General features: G+C 44.0%; 1 protein-coding gene across 1 annotated transcript; it reads left to right on the plus strand.

Annotated features, from left to right (window-relative positions):
* Positions 1-9574: 9574 nt before the first annotated feature.
* vgll2b (vestigial-like family member 2b) lies at positions 9575-18286 on the plus strand. The gene is made up of 4 exons (XM_083634422.1): positions 9575-9772; positions 10245-10578; positions 13613-14038; positions 18208-18286. The coding sequence occupies exons 1-4, from the start codon at positions 9686-9688 to the stop codon at positions 18249-18251; spliced, it is 891 nt and encodes a 296-aa protein (XP_083490548.1). The 5' UTR covers positions 9575-9685; the 3' UTR covers positions 18252-18286.
* Positions 18287-25018: the final 6732 nt, after the last annotated feature.

A 25018-nucleotide genomic window follows, 5' to 3' on the forward strand; every position in this document is an offset into this window, starting at 1 on the left:
AGCCCATAATGCTCTGCTTTAGCTGTCCTGTATGTACAGTATCTCTATAGCCCATAATGCCCTGCTTTAGCTGCCCTGTGTGTACAGTATCTCTATAGCCCATAATGCTCTGCTTTAGCTGTCCTGTATGTACAGTATCTCTATAGCCCATAATGCTCTGCTTTAGCTGTCCTGTATGTACAGTATCTCTATAGCCCATAATGCCCTGCTTTAGCTGCCCTGTGTGTACAGTATCTCTATAGCCCATAATGCTCTGCTTTAGCTGTCCTGTATGTACAGTATCTCTATAGCCCATAATGCTCTGCTTTAGCTGTCCTGTATGTACAGTATCTCTATAGCCCATAATGCCCTGCTTTAGCTGTCCTGTATGTACAGTATCTCTATAGCCCATAATGCCCTGCTTTAGCTGTCCTGTATGTACAGTATCTCTATAGCCCATAATGCTCTGCTTTAGCTGTCCTGTATGTACAGTATCTCTATAGCCCACAATGCTCTGCTTTAGCTGTCCTGTATGTACAGTATCTCTATAGCCCATAATGCTCTGCTTTAGCTGTCCTGTATGTACAGTATCTCTATAGCCCATAATGCTCTGCTTTAGCTGTCCTGTATGTACAGTATATCTATAGCCCATAATGCTCTGCTTTAGCTGTCCTGTATGTACAGTATCTCTATAGCCCATAATGCTCTGCTTTAGCTGCCCTGTACGTACAGTATCTCTATAGCCCATAATGCCCTGCTTTAGCTGTCCTGTATGTACAGTATCTCTATAGCCCATAATGCTCTGCTTTAGCTGTCCTGTATGTACAGTATCTCTATAGCCCATAATGCCCTGCTTTAGCTTTCCTGTATGTACAGTATCTCTATAGCCCATAATGCTCTGCTTTAGCTGTCCTGTATGTACAGTATCTCTATAGCCCATAATGCCCTGCTTTAGCTGTCCTGTATGTACAGTATCTCTATAGCCCATAATGCTCTGCTTTAGCTGTCCTGTATGTACAGTATCTCTATAGCCCATAATGCTCTGCTTTAGCTGTCGGGTATGTACAGTATCTCTATAGCCCATAATGCCCTGCTTTAGCTGCCCTGTATGTACAGTATCTCTATAGCCCATAATGCTCTGCTTTAGCTGCCCTGTATGTACAGTATCTCTATAGCCCATAATGCTCTGCTTTAGCTGTCCTGTATGTACAGTATCTCTATAGCCCATAATGCTCTGCTTTAGCTGTCCTGTATGTACAGTATCTCTATAGCCCATAATGCTCTGCTTTAGCTGTCCTGTATGTACAGTATCTTTATAGCCCATAATGCTCTGCTTTAGCTGTCCTGTATGTACAGTATCTATATAGCCCATAATGCTCTGCTTTAGCTGTCCTGTATGTACAGTATCTCTATAGCCCATAATGCTCTGCTTTAGCTGTCCTGTATGTACAGTATCTTTATAGCCCATAATGCTCTGCTTTAGCTGCCCTGTATGTACAGTATCTCTATAGCCCATAATGCCCTGCTTTAGCTGTCCTGTATGTACAGTATCTCTATAGCCCATAATACTCTGCTTTAGCTGTCCTGTATGTACAGTATCTTTATAGCCCATAATGCTCTGCTTTAGCTGTCCTGTATGTACAGTATCTCTATAGCCCATAATGCTCTGCTTTAGCTGTCCTGTATGTACAGTATCTCTATAGCCCATAATACTCTGCTTTAGCTGTCCTGTATGTACAGTATCTCTATAGCCCATAATGCTCTGCTTTAGCTGCCCTGTATGTACAGTATCTCTATAGCCCATAATGCCCTGCTTTAGCTGTCCTGTATGTACAGTATCTCTATAGCCCATAATACTCTGCTTTAGCTGTCCTGTATGTACAGTATCTTTATAGCCCATAATGCTCTGCTTTAGCTGTCCTGTATGTACAGTATCTCTATAGCCCATAATGCTCTGCTTTAGCTGTCCTGTATGTACAGTATCTCTATAGCCCATAATACTCTGCTTTAGCTGTCCTGTATGTACAGTATCTCTATAGCCCATAATGCCCTGCTTTAGCTGTCCTGTATGTACAGTATCTCTATAGCCCATAATGCTCTGCTTTAGGTGTCCTGTATGTACAGTATCTTTATAGCCCATAATGCTCTGCTTTAGCTGCCCTGTATGTACAGTATCTCTATAGCCCATAATGCCCTGCTTTAGCTGCCCTGTATGTACAGTATCTCTATAGCCCATAATGCTCTGCTTTAGCTGTCCTGTATGTACAGTATCTATATAGCCCATAATGCTCTGCTTTAGCTGTCCTGTATGTACAGTATCTCTATAGCCCATAATGCCCTGCTTTAGCTTTCCTGTATGTACAGTATCTCTATAGCCCATAATGCTCTGCTTTAGCTGTCCTGTATGTACAGTATCTCTATAGCCCATAATGCTCTGCTTTAGCTGTCCTGTATGTACAGTATCTCTATAGCCCATAATGCTCTGCTTTAGCTGTCCTGTATGTACAGTATCTCTATAGCCCATAATGCTCTGCTTTAGCTGTCCTGTATGTACAGTATCTCTAGCCCATAATGCTCTGCTTTAGCTGTCCTGTATGTACAGTATCTCTATAGCCCATAATGCTCTGCTTTAGCTGTCCTGTATGTACAGTATCTATATAGCCCATAATGCTCTGCTTTAGCTGTCCTGTATGTACAGTATCTCTATAGCCCATAATGCCCTGCTTTAGCTTTCCTGTATGTACAGTATCTCTATAGCCCATAATGCTCTGCTTTAGCTGTCCTGTATGTACAGTATCTCTATAGCCCATAATGCCCTGCTTTAGCTGTCCTGTATGTACAGTATCTCTATAGCCCATAATGCCCTGCTTTAGCTGTCCTGTATGTACAGTATCTCTATAGCCCATAATGCTCTGCTTTAGCTGTCCTGTATGTACAGTATCTCTATAGCCCACAATGCTCTGCTTTAGCTGTCCTGTATGTACAGTATCTCTATAGCCCATAATACTCTGCTTTAGCTGTCCTGTACGTACAGTATCTCTATAGCCCATAATGCCCTGCTTTAGCTGTCCTGTATGTACAGTATCTCCATAGCCCATAATGCTCTGCTTTAGCTGTCCTGTATGTACAGTATCTTTATAGCCCATAATGCTCTGCTTTAGCTGCCCTGTATGTACAGTATCTCTATAGCCCATAATGCCCTGCTTTAGCTGTCCTGTATGTCCAGTATCTCTATAGCCCATAATGCCCTGCTTTAGCTGCCCTGTATGTACAGTATCTCTATAGCCCATAATGCTCTGCTTTAGCTGCCCTGTATGTACAGTATCTCTATAGCCCATAATGCTCTGCTTTAGCTGTCCTGTATGTACAATATCTCTATAGCCCATAATGCCCTGCTTTAGCTGCCCTGTATGTACAGTATCTCTATAGCCCATAATGCTCTGCTTTAGCTGTCCTGTATGTACAGTATCTCTAGCCCATAATGCTCTGCTTTAGCTGTCCTGTATGTACAGTATCTCTATAGCCCATAATGCTCTGCTTTAGCTGTCCTGTATGTACAGTATCTATATAGCCCATAATGCTCTGCTTTAGCTGTCCTGTATGTACAGTATCTCTATAGCCCATAATGCCCTGCTTTAGCTGCCCTGTGTGTACAGTATCTCTATAGCCCATAATGCTCTGCTTTAGCTGTCCTGTATGTACAGTATCTCTATAGCCCACAATGCTCTGCTTTAGCTGTCCTGTATGTACAGTATCTCTATAGCCCATAATGCTCTGCTTTAGCTGTCCTGTATGTACAGTATCTCTATAGCCCATAATGCCCTGCTTTAGCTGTCCTGTATGTACAGTATCTCTATAGCCCATAATGCCCTGCTTTAGCTGTCCTGTATGTACAGTATCTCTATAGCCCATAATGCTCTGCTTTAGCTGTCCTGTATGTACAGTATCTCTATAGCCCACAATGCTCTGCTTTAGCTGTCCTGTATGTACAGTATCTCTATAGCCCATAATGCTCTGCTTTAGCTGTCCTGTATGTACAGTATCTCTATAGCCCATAATGCTCTGCTTTAGCTGTCCTGTATGTACAGTATATCTATAGCCCATAATGCTCTGCTTTAGCTGTCCTGTATGTACAGTATCTCTATAGCCCATAATGCTCTGCTTTAGCTGCCCTGTACGTACAGTATCTCTATAGCCCATAATGCCCTGCTTTAGCTGTCCTGTATGTACAGTATCTCTATAGCCCATAATGCTCTGCTTTAGCTGTCCTGTATGTACAGTATCTCTATAGCCCATAATGCCCTGCTTTAGCTTTCCTGTATGTACAGTATCTCTATAGCCCATAATGCTCTGCTTTAGCTGTCCTGTATGTACAGTATCTCTATAGCCCATAATGCTCTGCTTTAGCTGTCCTGTATGTACAGTATCTCTATAGCCCACAATGCTCTGCTTTAGCTGTCCTGTATGTACAGTATCTCTATAGCCCATAATGCTCTGCTTTAGCTGTCCTGTATGTACAGTATCTCTATAGCCCATAATGCTCTGCTTTAGCTGTCCTGTATGTACAGTATATCTATAGCCCATAATGCTCTGCTTTAGCTGTCCTGTATGTACAGTATCTCTATAGCCCATAATGCTCTGCTTTAGCTGCCCTGTACGTACAGTACTATACTATCTATATCTCTATAGCCCATAATGCCCTGCTTTAGCTGCCCTGTATGTACAGTATCTCTATAGCCCATAATGCTCTGCTTTAGCTGTCCTGTATGTACAGTATCTCTAGCCCATAATGCTCTGCTTTAGCTGTCCTGTATGTACAGTATCTCTATAGCCCATAATGCTCTGCTTTAGCTGTCCTGTATGTACAGTATCTATATAGCCCATAATGCTCTGCTTTAGCTGTCCTGTATGTACAGTATCTCTATAGCCCATAATGCCCTGCTTTAGCTTTCCTGTATGTACAGTATATCTATAGCCCATAATGCTCTGCTTTAGCTGTCCTGTATGTACAGTATCTCTATAGCCCATAATGCTCTGCTTTAGCTGTCCTGTATGTACAGTATCTCTATAGCCCATAATGCTCTGCTTTAGCTGTCCTGTATGTACAGTATCTCTATAGCCCATAATGCTCTGCTTTAGCTGTCCTGTATGTACAGTATATCTATAGCCCATAATGCTCTGCTTTAGCTGTCCTGTATGTACAGTATCTCTATAGCCCATAATGCTCTGCTTTAGCTGTCCTGTATGTACAGTATCTTTATAGCCCATAATGCTCTGCTTTAGCTGCCCTGTATGTACAGTATCTCTATAGCCCATAATGCTCTGCTTTAGCTGTCCTGTATGTACAGTATCTCTATAGCCATAATACTCTGCTTTAGCTGTCCTGTATGTACAGTATCTCTATAGCCCATAATGCCCTGCTTTAGGTGTCCTGTATGTACAGTATCTCTATAGCCCATAATGCTCTGCTTTAGCTGTCCTGTATGTACAGTATCTTTATAGCCCATAATGCTCTGCTTTAGCTGCCCTGTATGTACAGTATCTCTATAGCCCATAATGCTCTGCTTTAGCTGTCCTGTATGTACAGTATCTTTATAGCCCATAATGCTCTGCTTTAGCTGCCCTGTATGTACAGTATCTCTATAGCCCATAATGCCCTGCTTTAGCTGTCCTGTATGTACAGTATCTCTATAGCCCATAATGCCCTGCTTTAGCTGCCCTGTATGTACAGTATCTCTATAGCCCATAATGCTCTGCTTTAGCTGCCCTGTATGTACAGTATCTCTATAGCCCATAATGCTCTGCTTTAGCTGTCCTGTATGTACAATATCTCTATAGCCCATAATGCCCTGCTTTAGCTGCCCTGTATGTACAGTATCTCTATAGCCCATAATGCTCTGCTTTAGCTGTCCTGTATGTACAGTATCTCTAGCCCATAATGCTCTGCTTTAGCTGTCCTGTATGTACAGTATCTCTATAGCCCATAATGCTCTGCTTTAGCTGTCCTGTATGTACAGTATCTATATAGCCCATAATGCTCTGCTTTAGCTGTCCTGTATGTACAGTATCTCTATAGCCCATAATGCCCTGCTTTAGCTTTCCTGTATGTACAGTATCTCTATAGCCCATAATGCTCTGCTTTAGCTGTCCTGTATGTACAGTATCTCTATAGCCCATAATGCTCTGCTTTAGCTGTCCTGTATGTACAGTATCTCTATAGCCCATAATGCTCTGCTTTAGCTGTCCTGTATGTACAGTATCTCTATAGCCCATAATGCTCTGCTTTAGCTGTCCTGTATGTACAGTATATCTATAGCCCATAATGCTCTGCTTTAGCTGTCCTGTATGTACAGTATCTCTATAGCCCATAATGCTCTGCTTTAGCTGCCCTGTACGTACAGTATCTCTATAGCCCATAATGCCCTGCTTTAGCTGTCCTGTATGTACAGTAATCTCTATAGCCCATAATACTCTGCTTTAGCTGTCCTGTACGTACAGTATCTCTATAGCCCATAATGCTCTGCTTTAGCTGTCCTGTATGTACAGTATCTCTATAGCCCACAATGCTCTGCTTTAGCTGTCCTGTATGTACAGTATCTCTATAGCCCATAATGCTCTGCTTTGGCTGTCCTGTATGTACAGTATCTCTATAGCCCATAATGCCCTGCTTTAGCTGTCCTGTATGTACAGTATCTCTATAGCCCATAATGCCCTGCTTTAGCTGTCCTGTATGTACAGTATCTCTATAGCCCATAATGCTCTGCTTTAGCTGTCCTGTATGTACAGTATCTCTATAGCCCACAATGCTCTGCTTTAGCTGTCCTGTATGTACAGTATCTCTATAGCCCATAATGCTCTGCTTTAGCTGCCCTGTATGTACAGTATCTCTATAGCCCATAATGCCCTGCTTTAGCTGTCCTGTATGTACAGTATCTCTATAGCCCATCATGCTCTGCTTTAGCTGTCCTGTATGTACAGTATCTCTATAGCCCATAATGCCCTGCTTTAGCTGCCCTGTATGTACAGTATCTCTATAGCCCATAATGCTCTGCTTTAGCTGCCCTGTATGTACAGTATCTCTATAGCCCATAATGCTCTGCTTTAGCTGTCCTGTATGTACAGTATCTCTATAACCCATAATGCCCTGCTTTAGCTGCCCTGTATGTACAGTATATCTATAACCCATAATGCTCTGCTTTAGCTGTCCTGTATGTACAGTATCTCTATAGCCCATAATGCCCTGCTTTAGCTGCCCTGTATGTACAGTATCTCTATAGCCCATAATGCTCTGCTTTAGCTGTCCTGTATGTACAGTATCTCTATAGCCCATAATGCTCTGCTTTAGCTGCCCTGTATGTACAGTATCTCTATAGCCCACAATGCTCTGCTTTAGCTGTCCTGTATGTACAGTATCTCTATAGCCCATAATGCTCTGCTTTAGCTGTCCTGTATGTACAGTATCTCTATAACCCATAATGCCCTGCTTTAGCTGCCCTGTATGTACAGTATCTCTATAGCCCATAATGCTCTGCTTTAGTTGTCCTGTATGTACAGTATCTCTATAGCCCATAATGCTCTGCTTTAGCTGCCCTGTATGTACAGTATCTCTATAGCCCATAATGCTCTGCTTTAGCTGTCCTGTACAGTATCTCTATGGCCCATAATGCTCTGCTTTAGCTGTCCTGTATGTACAGTATCTCTATAGCCTATAATGCACATCATGCAACAAGGGCAATATGGACTGAAGTCATGTTGCCACCTCCAAAAATCTGGAAACATTCCCACTCATTATAATCATTATATTATCATCATTATTAAATGCAATATATCCTGATGATAGTTTGAGACACTCGAAATATATATTTTATAATGATTCTCAGTCTTTTTCATATCAAGGATCCATAATTTTATCTATTTTAGAGCCACATACATCTGATTAGATGTTGTCCCACTTTTTTTTTATTGCTATAACCCCCCCCCCCCCCCCTGCCCCCAGAAGTCTGTTTTGTAGGTACCATAGAGATAGCAGAGAGATGATCAAAACAGTCATTCTTCTTGTATATAACAATTCATCGGTTTGCTCGGGACCCCCTGGAACCCCCCTCACGGGCCGCTGGTGGTCCCCGGGACCTCAGGTTGAGAACCACCGTATTACAGCATGCCATCAGCGTAATGTAAATATCAAAACATTGATGATGCAAGAGTTTGGGCGGAACAAGTGGCAGCAAACGCATCACATGCCACTTTCATCCACTGCTATTTAGGAGCATGTTTGATTCATTAACATGCCAATAGCTCCTAGTTATTCATGCTATGTGTGGTGTATGCATAGCGAGATGTTGGTCATGTTCTCCATCCAGAGAACGTAGCAGAGGGACGATGTAACTTCCCAGGGAGCTCGTCCGCTCGCATACATCAGAGACATTCCACCTCATCTGACACTCGTCCATGGAATTCTGCAAATTTTCCACACTATTCTCCCAGGCCTTCTAAAGTGCCTGTCAAAAAGACTGGCATGCCCAAACAACAAGCACCTGTAAACTCTTAAGACAAGAAACATAGGCTACACCTTAAGAGATTGCATCTTATTGGGTGTTGTTATCACGGCTTCATCTTTAGGACACGTTTCCCAAGTCATTGTTGTACGCAGATGAGTCGCTGCATGCATGTGGTGTGTCTGATTGCGCATGTAGGTATGTTTATGTGTGTGTGTGAAGAAATCGTCTTGTTTGCACTGCTGATAGGTGATAATTTGTCACGGATTTGTGCACTGTCCCTTTCTCCCCGATGCTGGTATGACCAGTGTATGCAACCTATAGTTGACACGTATGTGTCACTCTGGGAACACACTAAATACTTCGGATGACTTGGAGGTTTACTTGGCAACCGATGGCTGTTTTAAGACCATGGATACACTTTCAGCTTGGACGCGGCTCAACGTTTTCAAGTAGCTACAGTAGGAAAATCATTGAATCACTTACATCATGTGTCCACTGCTGTGTGGCTGTTAATAACTCTCAATGACTTCATCCAAATCTGTTAGGAACTGGATAGATTTGCCTGATGGTCTATAAACTTTAATATTATACACCACGTTATAGACCCATAGTCATCATTTTGCCCCCAGAAAAGACAACAACAAACAAACAAAAAAACAAAAACATGTTAGTAGAAATGTTGTATTTCAGTATGCTCAGTATATTTTCTCAGCTTTGGCATATTCTGGGCCTATAGTCTCTTGACAACTAACATGCACTGTCAGACCATTTTAATCTATAGCCTATTAGACAAAGTAGGCTAATTGTAGGGTGGTAGGTAATTATCAGCCTATGTGTGATCAGTAGGCTAACGTCTGTAATCGTTGTACTGGTGGTGGTGGGAGTGTTGGTGGTAGTTTGGTTATATGGGTGGTGGGAGGGGGGTCGGTAAAGGTGGGAGGGGTTGACAGAGAGATGTACAGGCCAGGACACTCTCATGCCTGCTCCATAAACCTCACCACATTTTGCTCCCGCAGCTGTCGTTTCGTACAGAGAGCAGAGAGGTGCGCTCTTTCTCGGGGGGACTATGTCGAGGCTGCCACGGGCTTTTCGCGTTGACCAGTGACCGCACCGAGCGCGTTTCTCTGCGGCAAATTAACGGAATGTTGTCGCGCTTTCTCTCCGCAAGGTCTGTTTCCACAGAGCAGTGAGGACGCCGCTCATTTACCATGAGCTGTTTGGATGTTATGTACCCAGCCTATGGACATTACGCACCGTACGCAGCGACTGCTCCTGCTTTTATCAATAGCTTACAGGTAGGCAGTGGGTCATTTCTCCAATGTTTTCCTAATATTGTTGCAGTTATTATTGTTATTCCGACTCTTAGCGCTCAATTTGGGTGATCGGGAGATTTTTTTTTGTTAATGTGCCTGTGCGTAAAAGCGAACAGCAGGTATAGGATATCCCATGTGCTCTTGTTGGGTTAATCATTTCCAAAGATTGTCTTTCATTTTGCATTTCCTTTCTTTTGTTTTGTTACCGTTCTGTTGCTTAATCTATGGAGTCCATGTTTGTTCCATACCAGGCACAGAACACTTTGGAACACAACTCTCCCCCTCATACGTGCACGCACACATGCACGCACGCAAGCGCATGCAAACACGCCGCCACACACAAAGAAAAACATTATGTCAATATGTCTCACAGACAACTCCAGATATGTCCGTCCTCTGCGCACCTGTCTTAACCCTGTACACCCCCCTCCCCACCCCCCCACCCGGCATGCAGGCACCCATCGGTCTGAGCGCTTCCTCTCACTGCCGGGACTTTATGGACGCTCCCAGGGGTCCCGAGGGGGTGTCTGGGGGTCCGGGCGCTGGAGGATCAACCTCCTCCTCTTCCTCGTCATCTTCATCCTACACGCCCGCGGCCTCGCGGCCAGAGGAGGGCCCCAAGGAGAAGCAGGAGGCCCCCGAGGCCGAGTACCTGACGTCGCGCTGCGTCCTCTTCACCTACTACCAGGGCGACATCAGCAGCGTGGTGGACGAGCACTTCTCCAGGGCGCTCAGCTCCTACATGGACGGAGAGGGCAAGCGGCGGGCGGCAGACCATCAGCGCACAGGTACACTGCAGGGGCGCGCACACACACACACACGCACGCACACACACACACACACACACACACACACACACACACACACACACACACACACACACACACACACACACACACACACACACACACACACACACCTACACACACACACACACACACACACACACACACACACACACACACACACACACACACACACACACACACACACACACACAGGTGTGCATGGGATGCACAACACTCATACTGTAGATTGCCTTTATTGGGTGATTTTGGATTTAGCTTTTTGTTTCCATATGCATTTACACTTTAAAGTGTCTGTGCACAATGCATTGTAATGGAGAGCTATGGGTTAGATAGGCTACAGTACATAAATACAAATGTGAGTAAACAATAGAATAGAATAGAATTGTCCACAACAAAACAACACAAAAACATGTTAAATATCAAAATTATTATACAATACAATACAAAAGATTCATACAATAAGACACGTTAAAAAAAACAGTGTCAGACATTAGACAGGTGTGACCAGTCTGTGACCCTCTCTCCGCTCCATATCTGCGTGCATATATTCCATTGATTTAAGTGAGCATAGCCTAGGTGCCACAACAGTTGTCTGTCTGGTGTCCCATGCTTGCTTTGGAGGCCACACAGGGTGAGGTGACAGTTGTGCAGAGCACAGCAGAGCGGCAGACAGGTGATGTGATCAGGTGACAGGACTGAAGAAGCTGGGCTGTTGTCCCTGGAGAGGTCGGGGCGTAGGGGGGCAGAGGTCACGAAGGTCATTAGCTATTAGCAGTCCAAAGGGACTTCCATGACCGTGGTAAAGGTACAACTTTAAAAGTCAAGGCAGGTGTGCACACACACTCTTTTGTAGGGCTGGGTTCAAAAAATCGATTCTCCGATTTGTAATCGATTTTTATTTTAATCCTTTGATATCGATTCATATGTCCAGAGATCGATTAAAAAAAAAATAATAATAATAATAATAATAATAATAATAATAATAATAATAATAATAATAATAATAATAATAATAAACATAGGCTAAAATATTATGCTGTGTGTGGTAGTTGAAACATAGTTTCAAGTTGACGTTTATTTATGTTTGTAGTTGAAACAAAAACAAATACTGTAGGCTACATAAATGGAAATGTTTGATCATTAATATCTAGAAATTATATAGGCTGAAATCAAATCACTGTGCATAATTGTGAAAGTGTTTTTATTGACAGATGAAAAGGCTGTTATTTACCCTTTGTCACCACCTGGTGAGTAAATATATTAAAATTGACAACCGGTCCGCAACTTTTTTCCCCATGTATCTACTTATGTGTTACATAACTGGACAGTCATGTAATTCAGGTTACAGCTCAAAAAACACGTTTTGGTATCACTAACCAAATCGGTATTGAAATTAATCGAATCGGAATCGAATCGAATCGAATCGAAACGGGATTAATCGATTCGCAACCTTGTGAATCGGAATCGAATCGATTCTTGAAATTTGAACCAATACCCAGCTCTACTCTTTTGTAGGCCTACAGTCGTGCATCCAAAAATGATAGCCAGCTTTGACTGGACATCTTTGGGCATACTGTTTTGTCAGTCATGACGGAGGGTTTTAAAATTGAAAAAAGAAAAAGAAAAATCTCAAATGCTTCAAGTTTAAAATGAGAAACATGCTTTTTTTTTATGGTGTTTATATACTTTATGCTTGCACTTCTGATTGCAACAAAACACAAAGTTAAAAATGTATTGTCTTGAAGTGTGGCTCTCCCCTGCAGCCGCGCGGGTGTCCATTTAGGGCCTATATAGCCTGGCCTCTGTTTCTGTCTCTGTCTCTCTCCATGGTCCACTAGCACGTCTTCATGTCGGCACCCAGACACACTTCCTGCCTCACAACAGATACTATGTTTATACATGGCTGTAAGCGCACAGCCTCGCCGGGCCAGCGTATCCCCTTCAAACGGCTCGGCGGCTGCTGCCATTCTGACTCTGGCTCCAGCTCCTGCCCCACAATGGCTGCTCAGTCAGTCAGTCAGTCAGTCAGTCAGTCGCTGGCCTGCCTGCCTGCCTGCCTGCTGCTGGGATTGATATACTGCGCTGTGGTCTGTGTGATACGGGCTCGAAGGCGACGCAACTGCTCCGGCTGGACGGTGTTCTTTTTCAGTGGAATATCTAAATATAAAAGTATACTGCTGAAAACATCAAATGGCTTGCTGACATTCTGCCGGGGGCGGGGAGAGAGAGAGAGAGGGGGGGAGAGAGAGAGAGAGAGAGAGGGGGAGAGAGAGGAGGGGGGAGAGAGAGGGGGGGGGGGAGGGGGGGGAGAGAGAGGAGGGGGGAGAGAGAGAGAGAGAGAGGGGGGGGGGCAGAGAAAACAACAGGTGGGGGGGAGACACAAGAGAGGGACAGCGGGTGCCAGCAGAGGGCCAAAGTTGCGCATGTGTGTGTGTGTGTGTGTGTGTGTGTGCGTGTGCGTGTGCGTGCATGAGTGTGTTGTGAGACTTGGGCTGACATGGGAGTGAGAGATGTCGCCACAACAAGTGATTTAAGGCACTGAGAGCCGTGGTGCCTCACTGCAGGTCAAGAGCTTCTGCCTTATATAGACTGCTAGGATAGAGGGATGTGTCTCTCTTCTTCTACTACCTTTCTCTCTTCCTCCCTCCCTCCCTCCCTCCCTCTCCCTCTCCCTCTCTCTCTCTCTCTCTCTCCCTCCCTCTCTCTCTCTCTCTCTCTCTCTCTCTACGAGAACACGGTTGTATTTATGTCTGTGTCTTGTTGGGGGTGAGGGGCTTGTTTGTTAGTATGATCCAATGGGGAAGCTATCTGGGCCAGAGGGTGTAGCAGCAGTCATGTGAGTCACATCTATGTTGTAGCATTAAAGTAGCTCCTCTCTCGCCCGCTCGCCCGCTCGCCCGCCTTTCCATTTCAAGTGATTCACTGCACACTTGTCACAACGTTGACTCCTCCTCCTCCTCGGGCTGAATGTGATCGCCCTCTCTCTCTCTCTCTCTCTCTCTCCCTCCACCAGACACCCCTTCACCGAGCAGCCGGCGCAGCTTCCCCCCTTCCTTCTGGGACAGTAACTACTCCTCGCCTCAGGGGGCGCCCTCCTATTCCATGGACCCGTACGCCTCGGGGCTTCACCCGGGCCTGCCGCACCCGCACGCCCACGCCCACCCGCATGCCCACCCTCACTCCCACCCGCACGCGCCCGAGAGCTGGGGCTACCCCCAGGCGCAGGCCTACGGGCCCCCGAGGCCCCTCCACGAACTGTACTCGCCCTCGGCCCTGGAGCCGCACTACGGGCCCCTGCTCATGCCCGCCGTGCGGCCCGCCCACCTGTCCGCCCTGCCCGGCCACTACGAGGTGAGCAAGCTGGAGCCCAGCCCCTCCTGGCCTGGCCTGCTGCCCCCGGGCGACGTCAGCCAGACCCTGGCCCTCAACATGGACGCAGGTACGTCAGCCAGACCCTGGCCCTCAACATGGACGCAGGTACACACAAGCCAGCAGCTTCACAGCTTTTGTCACTTGACGTCTGGGCGCAGTGTTGCCAGATGGCAAATGTTGAATTATCGGACCAGAGGGTCAAAATTATCGTTTTTGGAGTGAAATTATCGTACGCCCCCTCCCCAGCGCGGCGCGCCTATGTCGGGGGGGCTGCGGCTGATCACAGGCTACTTTTTGGACTTGGCATGATTTTTCAACACTGTGATCTCAGCCTGCGTTGCAACAACAACAAAACACCCTGCACGTATTGGCTGCAAATATGTTGTTTGAAGAGATGATTGTATAAACAGATAGAGTGATAGACGTAGGATTCGTCTAAGTGTCACAAAATGATGAAATTATCGTACATTTGGGGGATTTTGGGATTATTGATCGTACATTACATTACATTACATTACATTACATTACGTCATTTGGCAGACGCTTTTATCCAAAGCGACTTACAATAACACATTTTTGTCAGCAATAGAGCAATCTACTATGGAGCACAGTCTGTGATAACTACACTTCTGAAGGAACAGTGGTACAAGTTTAGGTTAGTGGTACAAGTTAAGGTTAGTTTTTTTTTTTTTTTTTTCTTTTTTTTTGGGTGAAAGAGAGAGAACGAAGTTAGATCAAGAAGGGCCCAGATGGAGCCTGAAAAGGTGCGTCTTTAGTCTTTTCCGAAAGATCGGCAGTGATTCAGCCATCCTGACCGAAGGTGGAAGCTCGTTCCACCATTGAGGTGCCAGGGACGAGAAGAGTCGAGATCGGGATGAGCGACTTTTGAGCCCCCGTAGCGAAGGAGGGGCGAGGCGACCTGCACTGGTGGAGGAGCGAAGGGAGCGCTGAGAGGTTTGGAACCTGACCATAGATTGCAGGTACAGGGGAGCTGACTGGTGTACTGCCCGGTAGGCCAGTACCAGTGTCTTGAATTTGATGCGGGCCGAGATGGGAAGCCAGTGGAGCTCCTGGAAGAGGGGAGTGACGTGAGAGAATTTGGGTTGGTTGAATACGAGACGGGCTGCAGCGTTCTGAATGAGCTGAAGCGGTCGGATGTCAGTGGCAGGTAGGCCGGCCAGGAGCACGTTGCAGTAGTCCAGGCGGGAGGAGACAAGAGACTGGACCAGGAGTTGAGTCGCTTCTCTTGTGAGAAAGGGACGGATTTTGCGGATGTTGTAGAGAGAGAACCTACAGGAGCGTGCTGTAGCAGCTATGTTGGCTGAGCAGGACAGCTGGTTGTCAAGGATCACCCCAAGGTTCTTAGCTGTTTGGGAGGGAAGTACAGTGGTGTTGTCAATGGAGATGGAGAGATCTGCGAGAGGGCAGTCTTTTCCTGGGAGGAAGAGTAGCTCTGTCTTACCAAGGTTGAGCTTGAGGTACATCGTACAGAGGTCAAAATTATCGTACAAATACGATAATTATCGTACGTCTGGCAACGCTGTCTGGGCGGTGTGTGCTATATACATGTACATGTTTACTGCAGGTTGTCGGTGATCATTACACATATGATCATTACACATATGATCATTACATGTGATCATTACACATATGATCATTACATATGATCATTACTAGGGGTGTCACGATACACTAATTTCACGATACGATACGATACACGATATTGGGTTCACGATAACGATACGATACGATATTTTAACAATATTTTTTTTAACAAAAGTAAATAATTTTTATGTATTTATTTATCATTTATTTAACCATGTGAGTCCCGTTGAAATCGAAACCTCTTTTCAAGGGAGCCCTGGGAAAATACTGGAAAAATAGTCTTTCATTTGAAATACACAAAATACAAAACAAATGCTGTTTTTGGAAATTGTTATTATAATAACTAGAAAACAACATGGAAGATAATGCTTCTCTTGCAATAGAATGTGTCACACTGTCACAAACTAAATGTTTGTTGCATGGTGAAAGAAAAATAAAGTATACAATCTATTTATTTCATGCTCAATGGTCCCTAAACTTATGTAATCTTATGTACCCCTTGAGCTGTTTTGCCATGCCAGTAGTAGTCTACCCCCTCACTCATGCGTGTTGATTCTGCTAAATTTGTTCTATTATTATTCAGGAGCAAATTCTTTTATTTATTTATTTATTACGATATCATTTTTTTCTGACGATATCGATATTGTGACGTTTCGATATCGCGATATATCGTGCGACGAAACATTGTGACACCCCTGATCATTACACATAGATCATTACACATAGATCATTACATGTGATCATTACACATATGATCATTACATGTGATCATTACACATATGATCAGAAAACAATCACAACAACACATAAAGCGACTCTCTACAGCAGGGCAGACCAGTGCAAATGGCAAGTTGCTGCTGGTAAAAGACATTCTGAATAGTGACGTCCATGAGATGACATTGACATTCCTAGGATGACCGAGGGGCCCTCAGGGGAGGATTCTGTGACAGAAGAATGTCCCCATGGTGTCTCGATCATTACAGAAGAACAAGCTAAGAGCATACATACCATAGATCGGCAATAGAAGGGGGAAAACCATAGACATAAATAATATGGACGTATCTGTCCCATTCAATTTCTGCTCCCTGGCGGAGTTCAAACGTTGGCCGTCGCCATCTTGATTTTTCTTCAGCAGAGTGGGAGGGAATGGGTTGAGTCCTTCCGCCCCTCACGTGAGATGGGAGTTTCCCCGAGCCGCAGCTCAGCTTGCTATTGGTCCGTGATCGGCAAGCTGCGCGATCACTGGACAGGCGATCTGTCAATCACCCCCTTTTCTATCATCTATCTTACTCCAAACGGGGCGAGTTATATAAAAAATGACCCCCCCTACAGTTGTTATGAAAAGGTGAAATTAGCTATATAGACCAAAACCGTGTTTCACCCCTCACTGGAAAGATGTTTAATCATGTTACAAAGACGGGCATTTTAACATGGGGAGATCTTTCTACTGCCCCCGAGCCCAAATGGTCATTCGATGAATTACAGCTTAAACAAATACTTCCGCATCTTCGTGGGAAAGGAGGTGGGCTTGCCCACTGGGGAAAACACAAGCCACTCGCTGTTGACTCCAATGTAAAATAGCAGTACTAAAAAAATATATAATACAAAAATAACAGAATTAATTTAATTTATTAATGACTCAAAGACACCAGACATGACAATATATTACAACTCGTCTGGCCATAGAATGAGCAAGATAAATTGGAAATATGACTTTGACCCATCTAAAATCATGTGACTCATGTCACATATACATCACAGCCCCGAGCCAAGTAGCCTACGCCGACGCTGGGCTCCACTACAACAGCATTTCATGTAGGAAGGCTAAATTAGCAACAGGCGGACACCGGAACTAGGTCAGAGACGGGTCATGAGTCACATGATTTTAGATGGGTCAAAGTCATATTTACGGTGTATCTTGCGCATTCTGTGGCCGGCCCGAGTTGTAATATATTGTCATGTCATGGTGTTTTTGCGTCATTAATAAACAAGATTAATTCTGTTATTTTTCTACCATTTGTTTTGAGTACTGCTATTTTACATTGAAGTCAACGGGGAGGGGCTTGTGTTTCCCCCCCTAAAAGGGGGCGGGACCATGAGCCGCCTACAAAACGGCGTATTGCCGATCTATCGTACGCGTGCGGTGTGCTGATTTGCCCGTTTAAATTAAATTAAATGAAATGAAATAAAAAATCACTGCTTCCACACATTACTCCAGGCATTCTGATTTCTGAGTACGATAATATGATACGACTATGATTTATAATAGCATTGCATCAAATAGAATGCCCGCATCACACACACACATGCACAAACACAGATGCACACAGACAGACATATTTTCCACCAACACCCCCTCTCCACACATACGCACGCGCGCGCACACACACACACACACACACACACCCACACACACACACACACACACACGCACACGCACACGCACACGCACACACACACACACACACACGCACACACACGCACACACACATCATAATCATCAAAAAGAAAGGTGTCTCGCTTCTGCCTCTAAAACAGCATGTTTGGCAGAAATATAGACTCCATGACAACCTGTGTTTCCGTGCGTTTTGTCTCATTGTCCCTCTTGTCCCCTTGTCCTTTCCTCTGCAGGCCTCCAGCACCACAAGAAAGGCAAGGAGCTGTACTGGTTCTAACGAGCCCCTCAGTCACATTGACCAGCCAGTACCAGATCCAATTAGGCTCTGGACCCGCTTCTCTATTTAAGCAAGCGTGTCCCCTTTATCCCCCCCCCCCCCCCATCCCCCCTCTCAGCCACTGGCCTCCCCTGCCAGGATGCAGCCCTGCTCCAGGTCGACGTGTGTGCACCATGGAGATAAAGACAACACAGAGAGAGAGAGAGAGAGAGAGAGAGAGAGAGAGTGTGTGTCACTGTCTATAACCTGTGCTGTTCCACTCTTCCTCATCTACCCCACTCCCTCGCTATGTCTCTCTCTCTCTCTCTCTCTCTCTCTCTCTCTCTCGCTGTCGGTGAAGCACAGACCTTGGCGAGGTTCTGAGCCACTGTGACCCGTTTTGGACCGGGGGAAAGACAGGCAGACTTTTGCCGAGGACAGAGAGAGAGAGATGATGGTGGGGATGGGGCGAGCGAGGCGTCCCTCCAATGTGCCTGCTTATATCTCTGCCTCGTGTTCAGCGAGGCGTCCCTCCAATGTGCCTGCTTATATCTCTGCCTCGTGTCCTTTGTCGGGACGGCGGTCGTCATCGTCCACTTATCTGCATTTCACAAATGCAACATGCAGGGAGAGGCGGGACGCTGTTGTTGTTGTTGTTGTTGTTGTTGTTGTGCATTGTGACTGTTATTGTGATGCCTTTTTTGGTTATTATATTATTTTGTTCTCTGGAGAAAAAAAAGGTGTTTCTATTTATTTGTTTTTCTGTGAATTTCTAAAAAAAAATGAAGATATTTGATTAGGCCAGTGTTGTGAAGATATCGTGGTTCAGTTGATTGTGTTTTCTAAAGAGAGGCGAAGGCGATGACCATAAATGTGTTTTTTTGACGGTGAATTCTGATCTATCTGTGAAGGAATCCTTTGTGGAGGTTAAAGATCATTTCTCAAACACACATCGAGTTTTTGTTCAGTTCAACCATTATTACTTTGTTCTGGATCGACTTTCATAATTTGACGATGTTCCATTTTAGTTCGCCAATTCTCAGTGTCGTTTTTAGATGTTTTGAATTTGGAATTTAGAAGTATTTTGGGATGTTGTTTTTTCTGCGTGTCATCTCTCATTTCTGTGTCAAAAAGAAGATTGTGATGTCAATAAATATTTTTATGGTAAATTGTGCCATCTCTTGTTTGTTCGCCTTGAGTGTCATTAAGAAGAGTTTCTGAGCTACAGTAATTTAAGTTAAGTGTTGCTAGAGACGGGGGGGGGGGGGGGGATCGGTTGGAATAGCGTGATCCTCCCAGGTGCTATGTCCTACCGGCGAAGCTTCCCCTGTCAGGTGAAAAGAAGCGGCTGGCTAACTGCCCATGTCTCGGAGGAAGCATGGAGCCAGTTTCGGCTCTCCCCAGATCGACAGAGGGTGGAGCAGCAACCAGGATAAATAAATTAAAATTAGCACTAACGGGGGGATAAAAATGGAATATAGAGACCCGGTCCACTGATAGCTCAACACTTTCCAGGGGATAAATGACTGTTAGCTTGGACAAATTAATACAGGGCAATATCACTTGGTAGAACATATATACCTGATTATTTTTAGACCAGTTTCTGATTTTATATCTACCAACTGATTCATAAAATGTGGGGGGACGTGATCGTTTACTCAGGAGCCCAACCAGATCTAATGAAGGTTGAGCCGTTCGCCTGCTCTCGGGCTCAGTTTAAAAGGCCTCGCATTTGAATTCCTGCTCGTATTCGCACTTTGTCACCTATAAAGTGGGAACGAGTGGTGAATGCCAGCTATGTGTAACCAGAGGAGACGTCCCACATCCCAGCTATGCGCCAGCAAGTGTTGCTGTGTTATTGATCCGATAATCAGATTCTGCGTCGAGGTATGCCAGCCTTGGCCACTGTCACAACTTAGCCGCTGTTATGTCTGACCCCCCACTAGAGAGCAGCCAACTATGTGATTGGCTCTAAGCTGAGGAAACATGTAGCGTAATGAAATTAGACAGAGTTTAGCGGGGATAGCGTTCCTCTCACTTTCCCATGCCGAGCGTCTTACAGCCTTTTCGCATTAGTGTTGTCAGCTACGATGTTCCCAGGCTGAATCAACCATAGTCACGTTATATTGCTTCGTTGTGTTGATTCACTCGACATAGCATTGATACTCGCCAATTTAACCACCTGTGTGCAGCACGCCAAGAGAAAACATATAGATTCTCTCAATCACCATCAGTGTTGGGGGTAACTCATTACAAAAGTAACATATTACATGTATTGCTTTTAGCAGTAACTCAGTAATATAACTTATTACCAATAGGATTTCGGTAATGTTATACCAGTTACTTTGTCAAGTAACACAAGTTACGAATTGAGTTAGCCTACTTAAAAAAAATAGTCAAAGCACATATTTAAATAAAGATACAATCATTTCCTAATCAAATTGTGTTTTTATGCAAATAACCACTATAGATGACAATAGCAAAGGAAAAGGATAACATTTAGGATTTTGGACGGTTTACACTGACTTCAAGATGGTTGAAAGTATTTTTCGGGATGGTTCCGGGGCGGCGATGTGTCATTCAGCTACTGATGTTGTTATTTTGGTGAAAAGTAATGCAAAAGTAGTGTAAAAAGTAACCAGTTACTCTACACAGGCAGTAACATTATAAAGTAACTTATTACTTTCAAAAGAAAGTAACTAGTAATATGTAGTATATTTACATTTTGAAAGTAACTTGCCCAACACTGGTCTGCATGAGCACATATTTATTGGCGATGGATATTGAGCTTTATAATGACATGAATTGAATGGTGTAGCCTCTTAAGTCAATTCACAGCACAAAAAGCACTGGTGCTTTATTGTATTATCGACTTATAGAATTGAATAAAAAGTGTGATGCAGTGACAAATGTTTTCCACTGAGCAGAAATGCAGGTTAATGCCGCCATCTGCTGGCGTGTTCATGTCATTGCAAAGGCCTGGTATTCTGGTGCTGAACTGAACTCCTACTCTCTCTCTACAGTGTGTTGATAGTAGCAGGCTCATAAACTTTACTGCAAGCCAGAGCAAATCCACTGGCAATCCATCCTACTCCTATCCTCCACTCTGTATTAGCTATGGTTTGCTGAAACGTCCATATCATAAATAATGTAGTAAAACCAAGACTTTATATTAAATAATTTCATGAATTTAAAGGGATAGCTCAGATTTTTTTGATGTGGGGTTGTAAATGGTAAATGGCCTGCATTTATATAGCACTTTTATCCAAAGCGCTTTACAATCAGTAGGTACATTCACCCATTCATACACTGATGGTGGCAAGCTGCCACGCAGGGTGCTGGCACACCATCAGGAGCAATCTTGGGGTTCAGTATCTTGCCCAAGGACACTTCAACATGCAGACTGGAGGAGCCGGGAATCGAACCACCGACCTCTTTCATCCAAGGCGATTGGTGACAACCTGGCCGCTCTACCTCCTGAGCTACAGCCGCCCCTACTGCTACATGCAGTAGAATGCAGCCAGCGTGGTCCAAATGGAGACTGGCCTTGTCAGGTAAGTAGAGCTGCCGGCTGAGAGTGAACAGGGTCACGAGCAAAAAAGTAAATAAATAAATAAATAAATAAAAATAAAATAAAATGCTTTCATACTGCTCACCTGGCGTAATCCAAGTCTCCACAAGCCCTGAGATGCCAAGTTGACTTGAAAATACATAATTTACACCCTGTATTTAGCTGAATTCTTAACTACAGTAGCCAGCTGCCCTTGGATCTACAAGTGCTTAACAGCAGATTTCAGCTAAAATAGGGTGTAAAGGATGTTTTTCTTAAAGTCAACTTGGCATCTCAGGGCTTGTGGAGAATTGTATTACGCCAGGTGAGCGGTATGGACTGCATTTTATCATTTCTTTTTTGTTTTGTGTATATTTTTTGCTCGTGGCCTCCTGCACACTCAGCAGACAGCTCTACTTGCCGGACGTGGCCGGTCTCCATTTCTCCAAACTGGGACCGCGCCGGCTGCATTCTACTGCATGTAGTCCACTGACTGTATGCAAGTACCTCTTACAACCTCACATCCAAAAATCTGAACTATCCCTTTAAATTGAAAATCCCCCCCATGTGATGCCGGTATAACCCCTCTATAAGGAAGTGTGACCTATTGTATGGTCTTTCCTGAAGGTGTTCCTATCAGTTGTGATGACCTTTGGTTCCTCCATACAGTACATTGCGTCATCGGGTTACAGCCTCAAACTATCCCACGTACGTTCAGACTACAGCGTGACTCTCATGGGTCATGTGAGTGCTGAACTAAGTCAAGTCATAAGTGATACAGGATCACATGATACAGGATTCAGATTCAGAATAAAGAAAACATCTTGTTTGATAATCATCTGGACCAAAACATGGAGTCTAAACAAAATAGCAAAATACAAGAATTCAGGAATTTAGGTTCTCACATTTGTTTTGATTTCGTTACACTGGAAATTATTCCCATTAGAAAATCTTAATATTTGAAGATTTCAGGGCACAAGATGTAACCATGTGCTCGAATTGAGCTTAAACACAAAAGTTTTCTCTTCCTCTATTCTCTTTCACGTTCCACACAATTATTTGACAAACACCCGTCTTTTAAATCTTCATGCTTTTTTTGAAAACTATAAAATAAGGTTATCGCTCTCAATGAACCTGGTTTTGTTGCCTGAACCTTTACGACATGTCGTATCACATTGACAGGATGTAGCGCAAGAAACCTATTTGGCACGTTGAAGTGGAAAATGCTCATAATAAAACATATGGCATACAGTAAGTCATGTGAGCAATGGGTGTGTGTGGAAATCTCAAAACTTCTCCTGTGTAATCGTTCTGTTGGAGTCTTGCTTGTGCAGAATCAAACGGCTCTCTCTCTCTCTCTCTCACACACACACACACACACACACACACACACACACACACACACACACACACACACACACACACACACACACACACACACACACACACACACACACACACACACACACACACACACACACTCAACCTTGATCTATGAACTGAGGAACTGTTCCTATCGAGCTGACACACGGCCTGATCCTGTCACTTGACTTGACTGCTGTTGTAAAATCTTGCTTGAAAGTAGAAACATTACGTGGATAAAATACTTAATTTGCTACTTCGCTTCCATACTGTATGCCTTGACAATAATGCTGAATTGCTATAATATATTGAATGCATCAGTTCTATATTTCTATTGTTTTCCTTTGACCTAAATGTAAATGTATGTTAGCAGGCATACTTTGTTCACAATGTTCTCATATAGGAGCCCGAGCATGTGCTACAAGCTAATGATTACACCTGCGAGAGACTGAACAGACATATAGGCCTAAACATGACAGAAGCTTTACTGTAATGGGTTCAGTGACATCTGTCAATCTTTAGCTTAGCTCTGGCAATTCTCAGCTCCTATATGGTGTGTGGATATCAGTTTGAAACCAAAGCCTTGTGGCAGACCGAGGTACTGACAGAAGAACAGCAGGCAGCAGTGTGCCACTGGGTGGAATATCCAGCTTCCCTATTTAGACAGGTCAAGAACTCATCACACTCTGCTAGACGTCATAGTCATCATTTCAATAAATAATAAAATGCAAATACATTTGGATAACTTTTAACGCCATCCTTCTGCTTACTCATACTGGTTCAGTGTTGTGTCTCTTACGGTAAAGTTGAAACTGTTGTTGATTAAATAGTATTCACAGTCATGAGAACAACTGATGATGCTGACAATGACAGAGAGGTTCATGTTTCAGAAGAGACAGAAATTAGCGGAAGGCTGAAAACAGGATGTTTGTGTTTTGAAGACAGAAAGCAAATCCTATATGGGTCAATGGAAACAATTACTTTATGAATCATGAATCTCTGATATCAAAGTGTGTTTGTGTGTGTGTGTGTGTGTGTGTGTGTGTGTGTGTGTGTGTGTGTGTGTGACTGTCTGTGTGTGCATGCGCGCACGCGCGGGTGTGTATGTGTCTGTCGGGCCCAAGACTGCATTCCTCTTTGCAGTAAATGGTGATTGTCTCTCAGTCTCTCTCTCCTCTCTCTCCCTCAGTCTCTCTCTCCTCTCTCTCCCTCAGTCTCTCTCCCCTCTCTCTCTCCTCTCTCTCCCTCAGTCTCTCTCCCCTCTCTCTCTCCTCTCTCTCCCTCAGTCTCTCTCGTGTGTGTGTGTGTGTGTGTGTGTGTGTCACTGATGACATAATCAGTGATGTCACAATGATGTCACAATGCCTATGTATGACATCACTGATGACATCATCAGTGATGGTACATCATTGATGACATCACTGATGACATGGGTAATTAGGGCAATGACCTAACTCTGTTAGCATGGGTGCTCTTTACACCCCCTGAAGGTTTCAGCCCGATCGCACGTAAAACGGCATAGCTGTGGCCGGCACAAAAATGTACACAGACAGACAGAGATAGATAGAGTAGATAGAGTAGATAGATAGATAGATAGATAGATAGATAGATAGATAGATAGATATAGATAGATAGATAGATAGATAGATAGATAGATAGATATAGATAGATAGATAGATAAATAGATAGATAGATAGATAGATATAGATAGATAGATAGATAGATAGGTAGATGGATAGATAGATAGATAGATAGATGGATGGATAGGTAGATAGATAGATATATAGATAGATAGATAGATGGATAGGTAGATAGATAGATAGATAGATAGATGGATAGATAGATAGATATAGATATATAGATAGATAGATAGATA

Source organism: Poromitra crassiceps (assembly GCF_964638095.1).
Source record: "Poromitra crassiceps genome assembly, chromosome: 3".
NCBI classification, from domain to species: domain Eukaryota; kingdom Metazoa; phylum Chordata; class Actinopteri; order Beryciformes; family Melamphaidae; genus Poromitra; species Poromitra crassiceps.

Coding starts and splice junctions, on each gene's coding strand:
- vgll2b (XM_083634422.1), top strand. CDS start 9,686: ATGAGCTGTTTGGATGTTATGTACCCAGCCTATGGACATTACGCACCG. Junction 9,773..10,244: donor CTTTTATCAATAGCTTACAG/GTAGGCAGTGGG, acceptor CCCGGCATGCAG/GCACCCATCGGTCTGAGCGC. Junction 10,579..13,612: donor GGCAGACCATCAGCGCACAG/GTACACTGCAGG, acceptor TCCCTCCACCAG/ACACCCCTTCACCGAGCAGC.